Below are 23,674 nucleotides of genomic sequence, written 5' to 3'. Positions count from 1 at the left end.
GGTTTGTCCGTTCTGGGCTGCTGTAGAAACATGGCGTACTCCGTGGAGAGGACCCGCTCCCTATGTAGATATAAACGGCTCATTCTAAGGTAACAAAAACACAGTGATTTATATTTTCAGGTTGATTATACACTAAATAAAACATAGTTTTATATATACTGTTACATACTGGTCCTTTAAGTGATAAAGACAGGGGTGCCTTAAAGAAGGAGGTAGAACATTTTATTAACATTGTTAAAATAATTTAAAAAACATTTGGTTAGGTGACACTGAACTATTCTTGGACTCATTGTTGAACTCAGGAGGAATCAAAACACCAACCCTGTCTCTTTCATCCAAGTAACACTGATCAGGAAGGGTTAACCCAACACAAATATCAATTCTTGTATCACAGACTGATTAACATTTAATCATAATCATCAATCTATAATTGCTCTCATTAAAGCTGCAGTTTATTACACTTGAAACCCCTTTGACGAGATTTAAAATGTAACTCGTTATTTTAAACAAATTCTCACTCCAGTGGGGATGCGGCTTAACATTATCGTGTGTAACTTGTGTACAGTTATTACATTATTCCACTCAATTTGACTCAGTGTTTTGCCTTGATGCTGCAGCTGCTACAGAATAGATGTCACCAGTTTCTTAAAATTAAATTAGAATTTCAAAACAATTTGCTGTACTACAATTACACTAAAAAAAATTGAAATGGGTAAATACCCAAAAAATATATAGGATAATAATTTAATAAAAAACCTTCTAAAACTCTAGGGGGTCTAAACTGGAATGGGTTTGGTGTGTTACAGTCCTGCAGTTCAGTACATTCTCACCCATTCTAAAGAAGTCCTGTCTGACACCAGAGTCCAGGCTGATTTGGTGTAAAAAAAACCGAGCACACACCGGAGCAGCACCATTACCAGCAGCTTTTAGAGCTGCCACAGAAGTGAAAGGCTCCATGATTGTTGGGTTGTATGAACTTGTGCTTGGAGTAGGTCCTGATTCTCTGTTCCTTCGTAGTGAGACACTACCTCAGGTACTCGTACAGGTCTGCGTCCAGAGATATGAGACCAAAGTACGTCAGCACGCTCAGGAACGAACGCGTAACACTCATCGCTGCCATCTCCCACCTGTGAAGAAGTCATTCATGGTCGGTTGGTTGGTTGCCCCAATCACAAAACAGAATTTCTCATTATTGACACACACACACACACACTAAATGAGTCTTTACCTTAGAGCCAGTTCAAACTTGAAGCCCTCCCACGTCGTCCTCACCCAGCGGAAGACCCCGAGCCTGGGCAGCATCCCGGTCTTCTCTGCCTGGATCTTCCCCCAGCCTCGCACCGCACTAAAACACAAGATATATCTATATGAAGCTACGATTTTAAAGGATTTACAAACTCTCACACAACTCGTGCAGTATAATCCAAGTCTAGTTTATCCAGTCGTATGCTAAGTACTTCCCAAATACACCCATTTTCACAAAAACCTTCCTATTTAAAACACTTCCGCAACAAAAGGGACCTTGTGGACAATCATCTAATGAAATGAAAACATGCAAAGTCTCTCCTTAGAGCTTATGAAGAACTGAACATATGTGATGATGACCCTTAGAGCTACTATGGAAGAGTGCGGTCTTATGTATTTATTTATTTTCTTTAATTATTTTCTACCCTCTTTTATTTTTGTTATTATAATATTTTGTATACTTTAAGTTATCTTTCCTGTCCAATTGTGCCTTGTATGTTAAGAAGTGTTATTGAGTTTAGATTACGATGCCTTAATGTTTGTAAATTAATTATCTTCAATAAATAAATACATAAAAAAAACACTTCCGCAAACAATCTCACGCATGCGCAGGCACGCTACTCATCCGTACGAGTCCGAAGTGCTTTTAAATAGTAAGAATTTAGCGAAAATACGTGTGTTTGGGAAGCACTGAGCATATATGACTATAATCAAAGTCTCATTCATCCAGTCGTATGATCAGTACTTCCCAAACAGCTGCATTTTTGCTAAATTCTTACTATTTAAAACACCTCCAGACTCGTACGGGAAGTGTTTTAGCGAAGATGCAGGTGTTTGTGAGATATTGAGCACACGACTGGATAAACTAAACTTGGATTATACTGTACGGGTTGTGTGAGAGTTTGTAAACGGATGTTTTTAATTTAGTTATGCAGTTGTTAAACGCGGCCCCCCATTTATTTCAATTCATCAAGACTTTCCTCCGTTTTTTTATTCTTCGTTCACCGAGTAGGCATGAGAGAAAAACAGTTTTTCTTCACAAATTCAAGGTAACACTGGGTGAGTACTTGAAATATTCCTCTAAAATGCTTGCCACACATTCCTCTGTTGCTAAAATGTTTTGAAAGTGCCTCCATTACAGAGCCACGATGAGGTGCAGAAGTCTAGTTATCTCTCAGAACACTTGAATTACAATATGCTGAAAGGTAATTGTAGATTGTTTTGCCCAATGATGCCAAAAATATACTGCCTACTGCCACTTTAACAAAGGGCTGCAGTGTTGCCAGATCAGATTGACAGTTTCCCGCCCAATCACAATTTGAAACCTGCCCAATTCAATAAAAACAGTCCAAATCATCATAACTGTAAAACCATTACATGCACAATAAAAAGCACATAAGCATGCAAAGCTTCATATCTACATCCAATAACCAGAGATAAAATGTTAGATATATAAGCTATCACAACACACAAAGAATGCAGTCAGACAACCAAATACACTAATTCCCATGTCAGTGTCAATTATACACTACTGACCCTTTCCATTTAAACAGGAACTCTGACGTCTGACCTATACTGAGTAAATGTTAGCAATGTACTGAACTCAAGTCACCACAATTTCTGACACAGTATGTTTAAATTTGACCTTGTAGGCCAACAAAATAGTAAATAAATGAAGTTGTCAGTATTTCTCCAGTGCGGAGAACACTGAAAGCTGATTGGCTTTCCAGTCTTTGCTCTGGAGATCTTCGTCCAGCTGAGGTCGAATAACGCAAAAGGTTCTTGATATACATTTTCCAGTAATTTGTAATGGACTGTAGAACAACCACTGCAGTGGTGCTACTTCTGAGAAACTGCAAAAGAACCGAGACAATTCAAACCACTCTCAGCCAATCAGTGTTCCCAGATTGGGCTATTTTTTTGATTACGTTGGGCTGGGAGATGAAATTTGGGCTGCATTTGTCAACATTTGGTGGGGTTTTTAAAATATTGTGGAAAAACAAGCTGTCGTTTTGTGGTCAAAAAACAGATACAGAATTCAGTAAACTATTATTGACTCTTTTAATTTGAGAAATATTTGATTGACATAACTGGAAAACCAATCAGCTTCCAGTGTTTTTCTGCGGGGCTCTAGCCAGAGTTTTAGAAATGCTGAGGTTGTGAGTTCCCCCATTGCACCCCAGTGTTGGGAAAGTTTTATTTCCCTAAATGGAAGTCTAGATTCTGACTCAAAGCCTTCTCCGCACTGGAGAATACAAATTTATTTATTTACTATTTTGTTGGCCTACAAGTGGTCACATTTAAACATAATGTATCAGAAATTCTGGTGCCTTGAGTTCAGTACACTGCTAACATTTACTCAGTATAGGTCAGATGTCAGAGTGCCTGTTTTAATGGAAAGGGTCAGGAGTGTGTTGTAGCTTTAATGAGTGAATCATTTTTCTTTGAAAACACAAAGGTCACAAAGTTCTGAAAGTTTAAAATGCCAACATGTAGACAAGTAATCATGAATCACTGGTAGTAATTAAATTGATCCCTGGAGTTATATATTATTAGAATATACATTATATTACATAGGGCTGTGCAATTAATCAAATTTCTATAACGATTTTGGATTCCAAGGATAATGAAAACAAGATAATCAACATAAAATGACTATTGTGTCACATTGTTTACAAGTTCTTCATAGATCTGTCCTCTTAATTTAGCTCTCAAAGTGCACCAGATTGATGCATTTAACTTTAAAATGTAGGTTGTGAGAGAAAATACCATGTCCTTTGTGTAGAAGTTGTGTACTCAGATAAATCTGAATACCCTGGGAAAGCACAGACTGTACTAGTTTAGATACATTACTTATCATCCTCGCCTCTGCACTCTGCTAAAACTAGCTAATCACAAGTAACTCTTTAACAATAGACAATGCTTTCACTCAGAAGCAGGGTGGAAGGTGTGGGCTACAAGGGGGGGAAGGCTAAACCAAGATTATAAAGAATGATGTAGTGAGGTAGCTCTTGGTCTTTGTACACTGACTTGTCTGCTGTATGAACCCAAATGCATTTGCTTAATAAATAGTATTTGCTTCTTAACTGAATGACCAGAGACTGTTTATTAGATCATTTCTCCAACAAGGTTTACACAATTTTCTTTCTAAATGCATGATGTTTACAAAGTCAATGAGTAACCGTGTTAAATAATCGTGACCTCAGTAGTGACCAATGTAGTGACTCACTCACCAATCAGTGACCGCAGTGTGACCGGCGGCTGCACTAACCTCTTGGCCATGGCGAAGTAGCGGTCCACCGGCGCTCCCAGGGTGATGTTGATGCTCCGGACCGTGTTGATGTTGCGGAACACGAGCAGCATGGGCCGAGGCATCGACTTCAGCACCTTCATGATGCTGTCGAAGCGGTCGCTGGCCATTTCGCGCATGTAGGTCGTCTCCTCTCTGCTCAGGATGTTGGACAGGCCCAGCTCCCGCATGTTGATGGGTCGCTGCAGCAGCATCTCGCAGAAGAGGAAGTACTCTGCACAGCGAGTTAGAGAAGAAATAAAGGAATTAAAGGAACAGTGTGTAACATTTCGGGGGGATCTATTAGCAGAAATGGAATATGATATTCATAACTATGTTTTCTTTAGTGTATAATCACATGAAACCAAGAATCGTGTTTTCATTAGCTTAGAACGAGCCCTTCATATCTACATGGGGAGCGGGTCCTCTTCACGGAGTCTGGGCATGTTGCTCCACCATGTTTCTACAGTAGCCCAGAACGGACAAACCAAACACTAGAGAGAGCTTTTCGCATTTCTACGTTACCCGAAAGCCACCGTAGTTCTCCGACACGCTTGCGAAACTGTGTTAACGTGAGCCAGAGAGTGCAAAACCGTGATACCGCCAGCCGCCGTCTGACTTCAGCCCATTTTCACACGGAGATTCTGCAATACTGCCGTAAAGGAGATCCGCCGTTATGCATGTTTTGCTTTTTCACCCTGAACCAAACAACCCCAGCGTGTGATGTTAGAGCACGCCGGCATCGGGAGCAAAAGAGGCGTGACGTGTAACACAACAGTGTCAGCGTCTAGTGTTTGTGTGTGTTGTGAGAGAAAATACCATGTCCCTTGTGTAGAAGTTGTGTACTCAGATAAATCTGAATACCCTGGGAAAGCACAGACTGTACTAGTTTAGATACATTACTTATCATCCTCGCCTCTGCACTCTGCTAAAACTAGCTAATCACAAGTAACTCTTTTTAACAATAGACAATGCTTTCACTCAGAAGCAGGGTGGAAGGTGTGGGCTACAAGGGGGGGAAGGCTAAACCAAGATTATAAAGAATGATGTAGTGAGGTAGCTCTTGGTCTTTGCACACTGACTTGTCTGCTGTATGAACCCAAATGCATTTGCTTAATAAATGGTATTTGCTTCTTAACTGAATGACCAGAGACTGTTTATTAGATCATTTCTCCAACGGTGAGTAGTCCTGCCGTGCCAGTTGTACCGTTTATGCTCGGGTCTGTGATTACCTCTTCTGCCGGCTCAGCAGCGGAACAACTCTGCCACCCTCCATTACGCCTCCGTACCTTTCATACAGAACAGCGAAGCGGAATAACAGCGCAACATTCCCGCTGTGAACAGGCTGTGTGAAAGAGGCTTGCCGTTGCTCCTTAAGTAGTGTTATTATGGTAAGGACGACCTCTGAGCGAGGTGAACGATGTTACCACGGTTTTGCACTCTGCGGCTCACGTTACCGCAGTCTTGGAAAAGAGGAGTGAGCGGAGGGGTACTCAGTTGGTTGCAATCTGCAACCACACCGCTAGATGCTGCCAAAACCTACACACTGCACCTTTAAAAAATAAACAGAATCTAGTTTGTAAACTCCTGATAAATCATCGTTATGTTAGGGGACAATTAGATTCTTGATATTGGATTTTAACACCCAAACAAATGTATCGTGCACCTCAGGTAATACACAGAGTTTATTGGTGTACTAAATAAAAAAAATAAGGGCCTCACCTTTGACACCAAGTGCGTTGGAGTACTTCTCCATCGCTGCTTCATTTCTCAGGACTATGGACCTCCACAGTTTACAAAGGGCCACTCTGTCACTGAGGTGAAAGGTCACGGTTAGAGCCGATGGCTGAATATCCTCAGAGGTTATATTTAACCAAGCAGACGAATCTTACCGTTGACTGAGGTATTCGTACAAGCCGTGATCCAAAAGTACCAACTGGGCCTTGTTGTCAGGACCTCGTCTCACTAGAACTGCAAACACAAACAATCCGTCAGTAATATCGTCTGATGAACTCAGACTTTCAAAATCAGTTTCCTCTTTTGAAAACGTATTTTTTAAGGAAAGGCTTTTGCACATGTGGATAGTGGCGTTACCTCTTTCTCTAGAGGTACACATATAACATAAACAGTTTGTTTCGGGTTATTGGGACAAAAAGATATACAGTATACTGAGCAGGCTTTTAAACAGTTGAACATCTTGTCAGTGCTCTGGTGGATTAACTGTGTAATAGCAACACTGTTTCTAAATGACCTTTGAACACCTGGTGATGTTGTAGTTAATACAAGATTGAGAGAAAATACAAATGCACTAATGCTGAACACAGTGGAAACCTCTTTATAGTGATCACTTCTGTCCGGGTCAAATTGATCACTATGAGCAGATGATTATTATAACCAATTTGTTTTTCCTTTTCTTTATTTCTCATGCAGATTATCATCTAATTGACATTTGTAAATGTATTACTAGGGCTGTCAATTGCTTAAAATAATGCATTGAGATTAATCGCAAATTAATTGCAAATGTTTTTATCTGTTTAAAATATACCTTAAAGGGAGATTTGTCAAGTATTTAATACTCTTATCAACATGGGAGTGGGCAAATATGTTGCTTTATGCAAATATATGTATATATGTATTATTAGAAATCAATTAGCAACACAAAACAATGACAAATGTTGTCCAGAAACCCTCACAGGTACTGCATTTAGCATATTAAAAAATATATGCTCAAATCATAACATAGCAAACTGCAGCCCAACAGGCAACAACAGCTGTCAGTGTGTCAGTGTGCTGACTTGACTATGACTTACCCCAAACTGCATGTGATTATCATAAAGTGGGCGTGTCTGTAAAGGGGAGACTCGTGGGTACCCATAAAACCCATTTTCATTCACATATCTTGAGGTCAGAGGTCAAGGGACCCGCAAGTTTGGAGCAAGTTTAGTATGACATGGTTGGTACAAATGGATTCTTACTGTAATGATATTCTCTTTCATACTGAAGCACACGCGTACACTGATGAACCCACCGTTTCCAGGATGAGGGTCAGCATGGATGAAACCAGTGTAGAATATCTGCTCAGCAAACGTTCGGATCAGTTTATCTGCAGTCTGAAAAACAAATACTTGATGAGTTATTTCTGTAATAATACTCCACTCTGTCTGAACGTCATCTGTTGAGGGTCGAGTGCATCCACTCACATCTTTCAAACTTAATCCTTGTCTTTTAATTTCTTCCACATTGTTGATTTTGCAACCGTTGCAAAACTCCGCCGTCAACACTCTCTTTGAATCGGAGAGAAAAACGTAAAAAAAGCTTTAGCCGAGGAAAGGATGGGAGTTCGGTTATATTCTGTACCGCTGATAATAACCTCACCTTACTGGTTTGCTCCCAGAACACTTTGGGTACAACAACAAAACTGAAGTGTTTCAGCTCCTCTGCGCACCGCTCGGAATTCTTGCCCTCGTTCACAAAATCCAGCTCTTGAGCCAACGTACCCTTCAAGTCCTTCAGGAAGTAGAATAAAATCAATAACAGGCTAAACATCTTCCCCCCAGACATATACTGTATGGTAGGTTAACCATTAACCAAGAAATACAACTGTTTTCTGACCTTAAGAACCCATCGGAACCCAAAGCTGGGGTGCATGAATTTAACAACATCCAGCAGGATCTCCAGTGTTCTAATATCACCATCAAACCGATCCCTGAGGTCAATGTACTGCACCTGTAGGGCACCAGAATAGAACAACAACAGTTTTTTAAAAGATTATGCTGAACAGTTTGGACAAAAAGACCAAAAATAGCAAGATAGGAGATTTTTTTTTCTTCATGTAAGTGGCAGTAGATATTTTCCCCCTGCTGATGGTGAAATAGGGAAACATTTTCAAGGTTTGTTGGTAAAGCTAATACGCGTGGCGTTACTTAAAGGTACAGTGTGCAGGATTTGGCGGCATCTAGCGGTGTGGTTGAAGACAACTGAGTCCCCCTCCACTCACTCCTCCTTTTCCAAGACCGTGGTAACGTAAGCCGCAGAGTACAAAACCGTGGTAACGCCAGTCGCCTCGCTCAGAGGTCGTCATTACCATAATAACACCACTTCAGGAGCAACGGGAGTCAGACAGCGGCTGGCGCTAACACGGTTTTGCACTCTGCGGCTCACGTTACTGCAGTTTCACAAGAGTGTCATAGAACAACGGTGGCCTTCAGGTAACGTAAAAACATAAAAGGCTCTCTCTAGAGCCAGAGTTTGGTTTGTCCTTTCTAGTAGAAACATGGTGCAACATGGCGGACCCACTCGCAAAAACATGATTCTTAGTTTCAGGTGATTGTACACTAATCAAAACATAGTTAGGGCGGCAGCTAATGATTATTTTCACTGTCGAGTAATCTGTCGATTATTTTCTCGACTAATCGATTAGTTGCTTGGTCTACGAAATGTCAGAAAATGGTGAAAACGTGGATCAGTGTTTCCCAAAGCTCAAGATGACGTCCTCAAATGTCTTGTTTTGTCCACAACTCAAAAACATTCAGTTTACTGTCATAGAGGAGCCAAGAAAATTAATTTAAGGAGCTGGAATTAGAGAACCGATTAATGGATTATCAAAATAGCTGGCGATTAATTTAATAGTTGACAACTAATCAATTAATCATTGCAGCTCTGAACATAGTTATGAATATTATATTCCATTTCTGCTAATAAATCCCCCGAAATGTTACACACTGTTCCTTTAAAACGTGGCGGTCTGATTCTACATAGTATACTTAGTGCAATCCGTTCAATATGACCTTTTACATTTTTTGCTGGAGATGGAGATAAAATGTTGACTCCGAGATGGTTCTCAGAATCGGCGCTCACCTTGACGGCGACGGGAGTCCCGTCGAACAGCTCGGCCTTGTGAACCTGGGCCAAGCTGGCGGCGGCTATGGGTTCATAGTCAAACGTTTTAAAAAGCTGTTCTGGGGTTTTGTTGAAGTCTTCTTGGAAGAGAGCATCCACCTGTTGGGGGAGACACGGAGAAATTTGAAGACGTTCTCTCTCGCTGAACCCTGTGTGTTTTGTTTTGTGTCGTGGCTCTCACCTCTTTGTACCTCCTGTTCAAGGCCTTGTCTTCCAGTATTTGCAGCGTGCGGATGTACTCGGGCGGCAGCAGGTGGTTGAAGGAACACAGACCTTGGCCGAGTTTGATGTATATTCCGCCGTTGCTCAGCGCTCCCTCCACCATGCACTCTGCCGCCCTCTGGTGGCAGGCTGACATCTCGGCCAAGTAGGATGGGCTGCTCTAGCAGGGGAGGACGGCAGTGACACATGATTGTCCACACAATATTAAAGCAGGTAAATGTGTAACCACTGACCTCTGAGGGAAAACAGTGTCCCTGACTGGACATGAATTGGGTCGACGTGTTATGCAACTTCAATCCCACACTCATCAGTATTTGTGTTAATCATTGAAGTTATTTTTTTTCTATTTACGTTCTATAATGTGTGCAACTCATAATGCTCGAGCATTTTAGTATCTGATGTAGAAAGCAATGAAAGACTTTTGAATTTTTTGATGTGCATGATTAATGTGACGAGTGGACCAACGATCACTGGTTTTAGGAGTACGACTCGTTATTGTCGTTGCTATGAATTGAATTGAGAACTTACCTCATCTTGGCCACGAAGAGCCACATTGGTGGTCCACCAGTAATCCACAGAGATTAAGATTCCCACAGAGAGAGATCTGAGGACACACAGATCAGGAGTTCAAACGGTTTTGGATCTGACTTTTAACGTGACATGAACAGGAGTGTCACAATATTATCAGTCTGTTTGGCAAACATGTGAATTGTGGTCATATAAATCACGAGAGAGCAGCAATAATTTATAATCTGCTGGGACTCCGGGCTCTAATAGCTGTAAATATATCTACCTCCGTACAGGACAGCTATGCCCCGGTATACAGACTGGCCTGCATATTGCCGCTGTCTGTCGTTCAGAAGATTGTTCTTTCTCTACTTTTATACCTCTTTTATTCTCATTCCCCCTGTGTATTATTATCTATTATTGCACGGCTTTGTTGTATCTCAATTCTGATTGGTCATACACAGCGTTCTGCGGTCTGTTGTTTCTCTATAACAGACCGTTGCTATGGGCGCAGTTCTGATCTTGGACTCTAGAGGACCATGTAAGTAGCCGTGTAATAAGCAGGATAATGTACAGCGAACGGGTCAATGTTGCGAAATAAACCCCGACAGGGTGATGCAAGACCCTGACGCAAAGGTTTATTTCACAACAATGACCTACTTTTTACATGATTGTTATGTTGTCTGTACTTCTGTTTTGTACACACTTGGAGAGGTATTGACAGATGGAGTCAAAGTCCTCAAAGTATTTGTGAGCATACTAGACTCTGATTCTTAAAGTGAAATAAAGTCAATCATTTTAATTTAAACAGTATTATTCTTTTTTTTTTTTTACATGCAAAAAAAATTATTTATTTTGAATAGTATAAATCAAAAGTATTCAAACCTTCGATCATCTCGGTGAAATTCAGATAATAAAAATAGGAATAAATTTCTGTATTTCCACGATGAATGAGCGCAGCTCTTAAGTTTTAGCCTCAGTTTTCAACTGGAAATATATTCTTCTATATCTTTACCCCAACATCAAAAAATTGCAGATAGTAAAATAACATTTTGGCATGTGGGAACATAAACTCTGTCAATCAATATGTAACTTTTTTTTTTTTTTTTAAGTTATTTTTCAGTGAAAATAAGGAAAAATTAACAGCCTTAAAGTGAGACTGAGTAACTTTTGAAAGAAGAAACATGTTCCTCCTCTTACAAATGAAAACACACCCTTGCTCAGGTCAATCCACATACTTTTGCTGCTACAGCCTAGCTTATTATGGCCAACTTTAAACAGTGTCACTTCGTATATTTGTTTGATTAGTTTAAGGATTTCATGTCGGACCTGAAGAGGCGACCAAATCCTTCAATCACGATCTTCATCTTCCTCCTGTCTCTGGGTTCGGACACAGCGTACTGGACGCCCACTGCCAAAGGAACGCCGACGGAGATGCCAAACAGTGTCTTCCACAACAGCCCTCTGCGCTTCCCTTCCCTTCAAAGCAGGAAACAATCCCATTCATCAAGACGGCAACAAAATCATCATGGAGGGATGTAAATTAATCTGTGACAACGGCCTGGCTGCTACGCGGTACCTGAGTGAGTTGAAGGATCTGGTTGTGTGGCGTGATGAGCCGGGATGTGGGCATCTCCGGAGCAGAGCCATGTGATGCAGACACAACCTCAACTAAAGAGAAAAGAAAGGCACACAAATTATTTGACCTATGATTTGATTTGATTTGATTTGATTGTTTCATATCTGACAGCTGTCTAATTAATTACTAAAGTAGGTTTGGGACAGTGAACTCTGGACTTCTTTGGGTCTCACTGTGTTGGTTTAGGCTCGTCACATAGCAATTGGATCCTAAATATTAATAGTAAATTAACACTGGATGAAGAAGCATGACTGGTGTAACAGATAAACAGTATCAGCGTGGCTCTGAGAAAAAAGACTGAGAGTACAAAGTCGTTTTACAACACCATTGTGTCCATGAAAAGCGTGCCAACTGTGCCATAATGAGTAGACAGAAATAAAACATCGTGTTCCCATTTACAAAAGCTGCAAATTTCTCTCTGGGCTTATCAGCAGCAACTTGAGTATACTTTTTATTATGGTCTGATTGCAGACTTTTATTCATTAAAATAATTTGCTCTTTTTCTAATCACACAATTCCCTTATTTATTTAAGTAGTACTTATTTATTTAAGTAGTCAACATTGTCAGCTGTTAGTTTCTATGTTTATGCACAAGTCATGCTTATATTCTGATTTAGGGCTGGGCAGTATTTCAATATTATATTGATATTGTGATATGACACTAGATATCGTCTTAGATTTCGGATATATGGCATGAGTGTTGTCTTTTCCTGGTTTTAAAGGCTGCATTACAGTAAAGTGATTTTCTAGCTGTTCTATTATTTGCCGTTACCCACTTTTAAATTATATCCACATTACTGATGATTATTAACTTATAATCTATATTAGATTTATAATTATTTATTTATTTATACTCATTGCGTAAAAATGTTGTGAAAGTGCCAATGGGCTGCAACTAGGGCTGCACAATTTATCGAATATATATAAACGTGATCACGATTTTGTCCTCCCACAATTACATGAACATGATCGACTGCGATATTGATGTTTAATATGTGTGTGCTCCGCTCATAAAAAACTCAGCTGCATATCAAATTCAAAGTGTATTACTTGATATATTACTCGTTTTGACTGTCAAAAGGAAAATGCACTGAATTCAGGTGAAGAAAAAACTTATTTTAAGTCTTATTTTGATGCACAGATTTGTACATTAGCAGGAATGTAGCACAACATGGAAGTAAAAGCATTTTTTTGTTTTTTTTATGTTAAAAGTGGAATAAAAAGATTCAGTCCCTAAAAATCATTGAATAAGCGTGATAAATAATCGGGATCTCAGGTGAAATATAGAGTGATATTGTGGTATTAGCTGACGTGTGTCGCCTCACTGTGTTGAGCGATGCTCGTTCATGTCTATGTAGAGCGAGCAAGCGCGAGCCCGACGCTGACTTTCGTTGACTTAACAGCCACAGGTGTCGCTGTTAACAAGCAATTCTGAAAGTTACAAATAGTCCCTTTAAGTGGTTATCAAACTAACTGCAGATTTATTTTTTATGGATTGACTAATTAATTAATCTACTATTCACATGACTAAACGTGCCAGTGACATTTATTCTTAACTCTGCTCCTTCAATTGAACATTAGCTAATGGTAGTTTGGTGAATGGTTGAGTTGATAGCAACCTTCCAGTTGGGGCCCCGTTCTGCATGCGCGTCCTAACCCCTGACCAACAGGCTGTCCCCGTGGCCAATAGGCTATCCCCATGGTGCTATCCAACGCTAACTTCGTCCCTCCGGAGTCAGACCATCTATCCAAGCAGACCTGTAGCCGGACTGTCACTGATTAGGGTAGACCTGAGGAGCCAAATGTCACTAAAGATCAGATATTATTATATCAAGCTTGATTCACATGACAGGCCCAGATAGTGTGTTGAGTAACAGCAGTGTTTGTTTGTGTGTGCTGGGAAGGAAGAAGAGGGTCTGCTAGATCAAGGCCAATATGACCAGCCGGGGTACTTAGTTTGTTTTTGTTTGCTGTCTGCAGCCGAGGGACAAAATGTCTCTAGTGCTGACAAATTGATGTACAGATAGCAGTGGTGTCAGGGACCTGAGCACTGAAACATCAAACCAACTCTCTCTCTGTCACACACACACACACACACACTCACTCACTCACTCACACACACACACTCACTCACTCACTCACTCACTCACACACACTCACACACACTCACACACACACTCACACACACACACTCACACACACACTCACACACACTCACACACACACACACTCACTCACTCACACACACACACACTCACTCACTCACTCATTCACACACACTCACACACACACTCACACTCACACACTCACACACACTCACTCACTCACTCACTCACTCACACTCACACACACTCACACACACTCACTCACTCACTCACTCACACACACTCACACACACTCACACACACTCACTCACTCACACACACTCACTCACACTCACTCACACTCACACACTCTTACTCACTCACACACACTCACACACACTCACACACACTCACTCACACTCACACACTCTTACACACTCTTACACACTCTCTCTCACACACTCTTACACACTCTTACACACTCTCTCTCACACACACACACACACACACTCACTCACTCACACACACTCACTCACTCACTCACTCACTCACTCACTCACTCACACACACTCACACACACTCACACACACACACTCACTCACTCACTCACACACACTCACACACTCTTACACACTCACTCACTCACACACACTCACACACACTCACACACACACACACACACTCACTCACTCACTCACACACACTCACTCACTCACACACACTCACTCACACTCACACACTCTTACACTCTTACACACTCACTCACTCACACACACTCACACACACTCACTCACACTCACACACTCTTACACACTCTCTCTCTCACACACACTCACACACACTCACTCACACTCACACACTCTTACACACTCTTACACACTCTCTCTCTCACACACACACACACACACAGGGAGTGTTTGCAATCATCACCACAGTGAATGATGAGAAATAGCTGGCTTGGTCTAATCTGATCCAGACTAATATTGTAAGAGTAAGTTAAATACTTGTGTAGTTTTATATATATATAGCCTAAAGGCACACAGGTTGTTCAACCTACAGCTGCTAATAGTATGGAAAATAGCTAAATACACCATAGCAACCATGACTAGCATATTCCTTTGAATGTCTAATAAACACATGTCCTGTTTGACTTTTACACAGCAACACAACTTGATCTCTTTAACACCTCCCATCAGTGCATTAGTAACTGTGTGTTGCTAACGTGACCAGCTAATTACAGTCAACGTGGCTGTTGTTGGTCAACTACCTAACTCTAGCTACTGTCAAACTGAGCGAGAAATGATGAAGAGATATGGTTTATTTACCCCTCGGGTGGTCTCCCCTGTCATGTTTGCTGGGATAATAGAATAGCTCTGCTCACAGTGATGAATTAATGTTCAATGTGCCCTTCCTGAGGAGAATGTGTATCCGACCACTGTGACGTAAACTCCTCCTCGGGTTCAGCCGAAGAGGAAGAACGAGACAGCGAGATGGTGCACTCCCACAACTACTTACTTCCGCTTTCGCTTTAATCTTTTTCATTAACCATAATACTTTTGCGGGGGTTTATTATATTAATTTATTTTGAGACTCGAAGACTATGGAGGATCAATGTCATTATTTTACATTTTATTGGGCAATACAAAAAATTATAAAAATAATTTACAAATTAAATATTAATCCATCAATAGATAGTTCAAAAATTAAAAAGGGATTTACAAAACACCTTAAAACTGTGTATATATTTGACCAGGAATATTTCAAACGAAACATTCGCAGGACCCCTGATTTATCTTTGTGTTCAACTCTTCCGCTTAACTCCTGTGCTTGTTTTATGCATGTCAGTGCCCTAGATGATAGGGTGTACTGTCCTAAACCTCTAACAAATTATCATTATTTATTTTATTTTATTTTATTTTATTTTATTTTATTTTATTTTACTTTATTTATTTATCTATTTATTTTTGTACACTTGTTTTTTTTAGTGCCTCTAGGTATTGTCATGGGTGGGGGTGGGTGGGATATCTATCAGTCCAAACATGTTTGTGCAATGGATTGTCAGAGTTGTATTAACAAAATTCAAAAATAAACTCTGTTTAAAAAAAATATATATATACATTTAAAAATACATTAATGAATTCATGAATAAATCATCTTATTTATATTTGTATTTGAAAATGCAGTTTAATATATTAAATTATTAATATTAATATATGTAAATACATAATTGGAGTCACAAGTTGAATCATTAGCATTTCACTGATGCTTAAATTATGTGCTTATTGATTATTTTATGTTTTTTTTGTAAATCCCTTTTTAATTTGAACTATTTATCGATGGATTAATATTTCATTTGTAAATTCTTTTCATAATTCTTGTTTTTATTGCTCATTAAAATGTCAAATAATTAATTACTTTTTAATTTTATTCAATTTATTCATAGATTAATAAATCAATTTGTAAACAAATTTATTAATGGATTTTTTTATTGTACAATTAGTTATTAATCAATGAAATGCTGTAATACTATTTACGTGACTCTTCTGGTCCTCCATAGAGGACATTGTAATAATTACTTGTTTAACAACGATAAAACATTTTCAATTGTTAATTGTTATTAGATTAATTTATTCATTAAAAAAAAAGATGGATTCCATCAGTTTCCTTCTGAAAATACATTTATCTCCTGCTTTGATGTTAAGGGTTTCTCTTTTGTGATCACTTACTACATATCTCCTCTAGACATGTTATAAAATTCTCAGCTTGGAGCAATAATTTGTGTATGATATAGTGTTTCCACAAAAAAGTTTAATTTCCTGGTTAAAGATTTTAAAAACCTCTCCCTCATTGAAAAACCCAGAATCTATGAATATGTAAATATTGTTCATTTATAAAGTTTAACTGGTAGACACTCTCCTACTTCATTGAAAAGTCAATACTTAGTGTATGTACACTGGCCAACACACTTGTATAAGTTGCACATTGAAATCATGATTGGCTTCCGGAGTTGTTGTGATGTCACAACATCATGCTCATAAGTACATGTCTTTGTCTCAGATTTAAGGTGAGCACAGGAAAAACTTTAACTAAAAACTTAAAAAAAAAAAAACTTTAAGCAGATGCATGTCAAAATTTCAGAGTGAAGGCCAAACAAATAATCTCTCTTAATAACATTTTGTGAGACTAATTAATTAAAGGAGGTCAAACCCACAGAGCTGTAACAGGAGCTCTGATTGGCCTGTCTTAATAATTCAACCAATGATGTGAGAAAGAGCAAGACACCTGAGCCTTGCACTTTTGCTTCAGTCTGTTATCAGTGGGTGGACATGTGGACTGGACAGAGACTTATCTTGATGGTGCACTCTCTGGGAGGCGGTATCCAAATGAAGCGTCAAATTAGTATAGTGGTTCAAGGCATGCCCTTGTCCAATGTATTCAGGTTGACTTGAATCATGTCTCCTCCTCCAACTTTATATGCCAATTTCAACATATAAAGTCAATTATTGACAGTCACCTATCAAATAGGGCACAACAACCTGACCATGAGAAAAAACATTTTCTAAACTTGCCACAGTTCAGCAGAGCCTAGCTGGCAGTGCCACATGAGACAGTAGTGTAGTATTATTTCTATGTTACACCATCTTACATCAGGTATAAAGGTCTCTGTGGGCTGCTGCTCATCAGTCCTCATCTCAACATCTATGGAAAGTTATAACAAAGACAACAACAAGTAAAGGCTTGAGTGGATTGTTTCATTATAATCAGATCTTGTTGGGATTTAAGTTTATTATGTGATACTGTATTACAAATGTTAGTTTATTATGTGCCCATCACATGTACGTTGCTGTCAGTGTACAAGAGGAAACGTAGCCACATTTAGCCAGGACAAAACCGGAAACGTGGATTGGCCTTCAAAAGAAAGGTTGTAACATTGGCACACTTACACAAAAAAAGAAACACTTGAGATCAGGTATGAGATAAATTCATAGATTTAAAACAGTTTGTATACGTATCCTACATAATTATATAATTAAAAAAAAATTATATTAATCAATTATATATCGTATATATAATGGATGTCAATGTTAACGCGTTAATGCAAATTCGTTTTAACGCCACTAATTTCTTTAACGCATTAACACAATTTTTAGGTTGTAGCTAGATTGACGATACCAGCATCATATGAAACTAGAAAACCTAAGAAAGGAGGACGGATAATAATGCACACAGTGCACTTTCATAGACTAAACTACTGGAGTTACGCGGCACTATACTCATTTTTAACAGTTTTTTTCAGCACTATATTCATTTTTTTTAATAGTCGTGTATCACAACTGTTACCCTGCACTATATTCAGTTTTAACACTTTTCTTCATCTCCTTGTATTTTTATATCTGGTGTATATTTTTTTGTACTTTGTACTTTGCACTACTAACTTCTTTACTGCCTTTTTACTAAAATGTTTTGCACTATGGAACTGTGATGCTGGAAACTTGAATTTCCCTCATGATCAATAAAGTTAGTACATATCTATCTATCTATCTATCTATTTTGAACATATCATTTTTTTGCAATTAATCGTAATTAACTATGGACAATCATGCGATTAACCGTGTGTGTGTGTGTGTGTGTGTGTATATACATAATATATTATTATTATCTATTAAATTAATAAATAGTATTTCCTCAGGTATTTTATTTTGAAACACCTTGCTGCCTGGTGTACCGGATGCAGTAGCGACCCCGTGTCGCTGCAGTGTTGCGCTTTCCTGTTTACGGGCGGGAAGAGACGAACGACGCTGACTGGAAGCTACTGGGTTTAAATCCGCAGCACATTTTGTTTTAATTCTCCTCTGATGCTCACGGTTTAACAGGTTTTAATGATACACGGGGCACCGCGAGACGCTTTAAGTGGACCAGTTGTTGAAAACTAAAAGGGATTTATTGTTTTTGTGGAGAGTGAGCAGGTTGAGATAGATGGAGGATCCTCCTGCTGCAGATTCTGGTGGAGGTGGAGGAGGCGGTGGAGCAGCGGCGGAGGGCCCCGCGGTGCAGGTGGCAGATATCCGCTGGCCCGCCGCGGCTCTCCCTCTCCGGCTCCTGGAGTGGAAAGTGAAACCCGGGTCTCTAGTAAACGTGGACTCCGTGCTGGCTCTGTGCGCTCCCATCACACCTCAGGTGAAGGGGGCTGTAGAGGTGCCCAGGCTACCGGAGAGGAAGGTGAAGTCGGACCGAGCCGGAGTCATCAAGGAGCTCTGCTGTCAACCTGGACAAGTCATACCTCCCGGGTGAGTCAGGCAGTCTGTCTGCTACAGCTAGCTGATGTGTGCTGAGCTGTGTTGTGAGCTGGAGCGGCTCCAGGCAGCCTGTCAGCGGTGGTTTAGTCTCCGCTCTGCCGGTTACTGACTTCCTCCCGCGGTCTGACGTTAGCTAGCTAACGAGCTAACAGTGCTATAACTGCTAAGTAACGTTAGCTTGTTTGCTAGCCGCGCTCAACACTCAACAGCAGACGTTTGGACTGAACTTTCAAAATAATAGTGTATTATTTTACATAGTTTGTTTCTGAACGTTTTCAGTCGTTGCAATTCGAATGGGAATGAAAACTAAGTGTAAGCAGGATTTTAGCAAACACCACATGCATTATACTTGTCAGTTTGAGGTACTTGCAATCGTGTTTACAGGCAGAACACTTTTATTTTGAAGGCAGAACCACGAGGCGCTGTGTCGTTTTAAGTTTGCCTTGACGTAACCGCGTGCATGTTGGTAGCAACACTCACAGCTCGTGCCACCAGCGTCAAGTCAGTCAACATAAACAAGCAGACGTTTGTAATGAACTTTCAAAATAAGAGTGAATAAAACCAAGTATAAGTAGTATTTTAGCAAACACCACATGCTTTCTTAATGGTCAGTTTGATGTAAGGCAAGGCAGCTTTATCTGTGGAGCACGTTTCAGCAACAGGGCAATTCAAAGTGCTTTACATGAACATTGCGACAGAGTGCAAAAGGACATTAAGACATAATTAAAACAGATATAAAAACATTAGAAACATTACAGATTAGAGAACTGTGTTTTTTTTTTTACTGATAGAGGCTAACTGTAACTCACTTGAAACTTATTGTATTGTTTACAACTTCCAGAACACTTGACATTTTATTCTTATTTTATTGTTGATAATTGGTGCTTTCTATATATATATTTTAAAATATTTATATTCACATATTTTGTCACTACTTGTGTACATACCAGTCCTGTCTATTCCTTACCTTTATTTGTCCAACTTTATTGTCCTTGTCCCTATGTATTATTTCTGTGTCTGTGTAAGGCAAGGCAAGGCAGCTTTATTTGGATAGCACATTTCAGCAACAGGGCAATTCAAAGTGCTTTACATAAACATTCAAGAACATTGCGACAAAGTGCAAAAGAACATTAAGACATAATTAAAACAGTTATAAAAACATTAAAGATTAGAAAATAAAAACAAGCTAGAAAATAAAAAGCTAGGATCGAAACTAAAATAGAGTATAACACACAAGAGTAAAAGCTCTAGTGCAGTATAAGATCATTATCTGGTTTAATTAAAGGCAGCAGCAAACAGGAAAGTTTTAAGCTTTGTTTTAAATTAAGTCAGAGTTGGAGCGGTCCTGCAGGTTTCTGGGAGCTTGTTCCAGATATTTGGTGCATACAAACTGAACTCTGCTGCTTCTGCATGTTTAGTTGTGACTCTGGGGACACTAAGCAGACCTGATCCAGATGACCTGAGAGGTCTGGATGGTTCATAACATAGCAGAAGATCAGAAATGTATTTTGGCCCTAAACCGTTTAGTGCTTTGTAAACCTGCAGGAGTATTTTGAAATCAATTCTCGATGTACTTGCAATCATGTTTACAGGCAGAACACTTTTATTTTGAAGGCACAACCACGTGAAGCGTGGTGTCGTTTTGTTTGCCTTGACGTAACCGCGTGCATGAAATGTGTACAAGCAGTGTAGGTTGACAGGTACAGGACTGCTGCTCCTGTTGTCCCACTGAATACATAAAACATAAAATGTATTTTTCCAGCAGCATCTTAGCACATCTTTTTAAACATTCCTCTGATATCAATCATTTACATCTCTGGTACAAAACGACTGTGCGAGAAGAAGTTGTGTTGCCTTCAAGTGCTCCTTATAAACTCATGCAGCCATGCTGCTTTTTGTGACAGTCAAGTACCCCTCAGTGTGAAATAATATCAAAACAGTATCAAAAGTGACTGTTTTTTAACAATCAGGTGGAACAGAGATACTTTGGTCTGCAGCAGCAGAAGGAGGAGATTTGCATAAGGGAAGCAACAAAGTAATTACACAGAATAACAAATGGTTAGTTATTTGTAATGCTTTAAGACAACGGTAACTGTGGTGTCTTAATTACAAAGCAAAGCAACTATTCGTTATTTTAAAATACAGACACGTTGTTTAGTTTAGTCAAGCAAATCACTAACATACTTTTGAGGCACACAGCTTATGTGAGGTACAAGTACTACAACATGTAACATCTAATAAACTTAAAGGGACAGTTTTTGGTGTTTTGAAGTGGGGTTGAACGAGGTACTTATCCTTAGGCCTGACCCGAATGCTTTGAAGCTTCGACCATTACCATGGTATTCATCTTTCAAATCAGTATTTGAATGCTTCCTTTTTAATATATATATATATATATATATATATGAGGAAAAAAGTTAATTTTTTTTAAGCAATCAGAACAGTGGGATCTGCTTTTGCATGTATCGCAGTCCCTGTAACATCCAACATCATAACACTACTTCTAGAGGGCGCATACACTGAGAGGGCACATCTCTTTGCGAATGAAATAAAGTATTGACTGAGTTAGTCTTTTCATGTAAAGTATTAATTAAAAATCAGTAGTGTTTTTGACAATCGATACAGTATCACAAAACATAATCTCGCGATATTCGATTTTTTTTAATATTTTCTTACACCCCTAATATATATGAGTATGTAATAATAATGTAAAGATCCCAAAATAGCCCATGAAATAAGGAATAATCCCACAACATTATTCATATACAACATTAATTATTATTAGTTATTCTCAGACTGATGTCGCTGTTTGTTGTTGGTCCTGGGCACTGAAACGGGGGAGATGGAGACGGACAGACAGAAGAACATGTCAGCCTGTAGCGCTGCGCTGCTCTGCTCTGTGAAGCTTCGAATACCTTTGAATATTTTTCACTAAAGCTTCGAAGTCAAAAAAATGGTATTCGGGACAGCCCTATTATCCATAGTAGGTGCATTACAGTAGACAGCGGTCTGTGTGCTCCCAGCATCGAGAAACAGACAGGAGTACCAACACCGGAGCAAAGCGATAGTGTTGTGGACAGGGACGGCAGAAAAAAGTATTTTAGCCACTTAAAAAAAGGCTCACCTAAAAAAGAAAAACATTTTGTTTAAGTGTACACTATACTGTATTATATAACACCCAAACTATCCCTTTAATTTATACTGAGGTCTTACATGCCATGTTACTGTTTTACCAAAAACTAGGTATTTATTTACACTAACATTTGTTTTCTTTTTTTTCAGGGGTGTCATCGTCAGAATAGAAGAATGCAGCCATCCAATAGTAATGAAGGGTTTATGTGCTGAATGTGGCCAGGACCTGACTCAGTAAGGAAATGCAAACGCAGTCACTTTTTTTTATACCTTTTTCCTGTTCATTGTTAGGATGATATGATTTGTTCTGCTCACACAGTGCACTGAGCTGATTGCAAAACATACCTACCAAAAGAATGTAAAAGTTAATGCTTACAATTTCAAAGTGTCAGTCTGACACGTTTCAACATCATTCAGAGAAGAAACAATTTAAAGCTGATTAATAATTGATCTTCTTAAAGTTGTGGTATTCATTTGCTTTTAAAACTGACTAAATATATCTGACCCAAAGTATTTGTGGTGGATTCTTTATTATTATTTGACGCCATGAGGTGGCACCAGAGATCAGACAGAGAGAGCTAAGAACAACTCAGGTCATAAATCAAGCGTTCACACTCTGCGCTCTCTCTGGTGCCAGTTAGATAAAGATGTAAAATGTAAAGCTGTCAGGTAGAATCAGAGACAAGCTGCATTTATTGCTGATTTTATTGATTTAAAGAAACAATTTGCCAGTGTGTCATTATTGTGAGTTAAAAGTGTGGCTGTTGTTAAAGGTGTAAAGTTGCATTGTGAGGATACATGATGAGAATGGCACTGACATATTAAACAGCAGGGAATGATTTTGCATGCTATTTGATAACATGTTTTATGCATTGATAGACCAAAGAAAGGTCAGTCTGAAGTAGCTTAGAACTAACAACAATCAGCCATATCACTTGCTACCTGGAGTATTTTCTCTGCTAGCCGCTGCTAAGTTGTTTGTGAAAGCTTCTATTCTTCTGAGTCACAGCATGTTCAAGGACTTAAGAGATACACAAAATGCATGACTCCCACTCTATTTTTCCTCCTCAGGCTGCAGAGCACGAATGGGAACCAGCAAACTCCCATCTCCACAGCAACCGTCTCCATGGTGCACAGTGTCCCTGAGCTGATGGTCAGCTCAGAGGTGAGTCATGTGATGGAGATACATGGAAGACTACTGGGCTAGTAGGGCAGATATACTTCATATTCATGCCATTATATGATCTCTGTCCGTGCATTGCTATTGGAAGCACCGTGCCCCCATCCAAGATATTATACATGGACTGTTTTTGAATTGCGCTGATATTTTGCATCTTAAAATTTAACAAGAATTTCAGGG

The 23,674-nt window shown here is 39.3% G+C and overlaps 2 protein-coding genes and 1 long non-coding RNA gene across 6 annotated transcripts in view; 2 read left to right on the top strand and 1 right to left on the bottom strand.

Moving 5' to 3' along the window:
* Window positions 1–196: 196 nt before the first annotated feature.
* adck5 (aarF domain containing kinase 5) lies at window positions 197–15,902 on the bottom strand. 3 transcript variants are annotated; one of them, XM_037794838.1, is made up of 15 exons: window positions 15,211–15,902; window positions 11,742–11,833; window positions 11,492–11,641; window positions 10,184–10,259; window positions 9,615–9,815; window positions 9,392–9,532; window positions 8,147–8,260; window positions 7,910–8,041; window positions 7,735–7,818; window positions 7,563–7,644; window positions 6,427–6,505; window positions 6,257–6,348; window positions 4,517–4,769; window positions 1,229–1,345; window positions 197–1,127 (listed from the first exon to the last, which is right to left on the bottom strand). In XM_037794838.1, the coding sequence occupies exons 1-15, from the start codon at window positions 15,232–15,234 to the stop codon at window positions 1,025–1,027; spliced, it is 1,740 nt and encodes a 579-aa protein (XP_037650766.1). In that variant the 5' UTR covers window positions 15,235–15,902; the 3' UTR covers window positions 197–1,024. The 3 variants fall into 3 exon arrangements, with proteins under 3 accessions (XP_037650766.1, XP_037650767.1, XP_037650768.1); XM_037794839.1 differs by lacking the exon at window positions 15,211–15,902 and adding an exon at window positions 13,421–13,989; XM_037794840.1 differs by lacking the exon at window positions 15,211–15,902 and having other exon boundaries at window positions 9,615–9,810; window positions 11,492–12,179.
* On the top strand, window positions 5,561–11,694 carry LOC119503204. The gene is made up of 3 exons (XR_005210277.1): window positions 5,561–5,713; window positions 9,637–9,868; window positions 11,559–11,694. It is a non-coding gene; the product is annotated as an uncharacterized LOC119503204 (long non-coding RNA).
* Window positions 15,903–18,503: 2,601 nt separating the features above from the next.
* The window catches only part of ctdp1 (CTD (carboxy-terminal domain, RNA polymerase II, polypeptide A) phosphatase, subunit 1), a 96,013-nt gene continuing 90,842 nt past the window's right edge, over window positions 18,504–23,674 (top strand). For both annotated transcript variants that reach the window (XM_037794382.1, XM_037794381.1), the window contains exons 1-3: window positions 18,504–19,173; window positions 22,465–22,548; window positions 23,386–23,479. In XM_037794382.1, coding sequence (XP_037650310.1) covers window positions 18,863–19,173; window positions 22,465–22,548; window positions 23,386–23,479 — 489 coding nt within the window. In that variant the 5' untranslated portion in view covers window positions 18,504–18,862. The remainder of the gene's footprint in view (window positions 19,174–22,464; window positions 22,549–23,385; window positions 23,480–23,674) is intronic.

The sequence above is a fragment of the Sebastes umbrosus genome, chromosome 15, assembly GCF_015220745.1.
Source record: "Sebastes umbrosus isolate fSebUmb1 chromosome 15, fSebUmb1.pri, whole genome shotgun sequence".
NCBI lineage: Eukaryota > Metazoa > Chordata > Actinopteri > Perciformes > Sebastidae > Sebastes > Sebastes umbrosus.
Note: the sequence above shows the minus strand (reverse complement) of the source record. Positions and strands in the feature narration are given on the sequence as shown.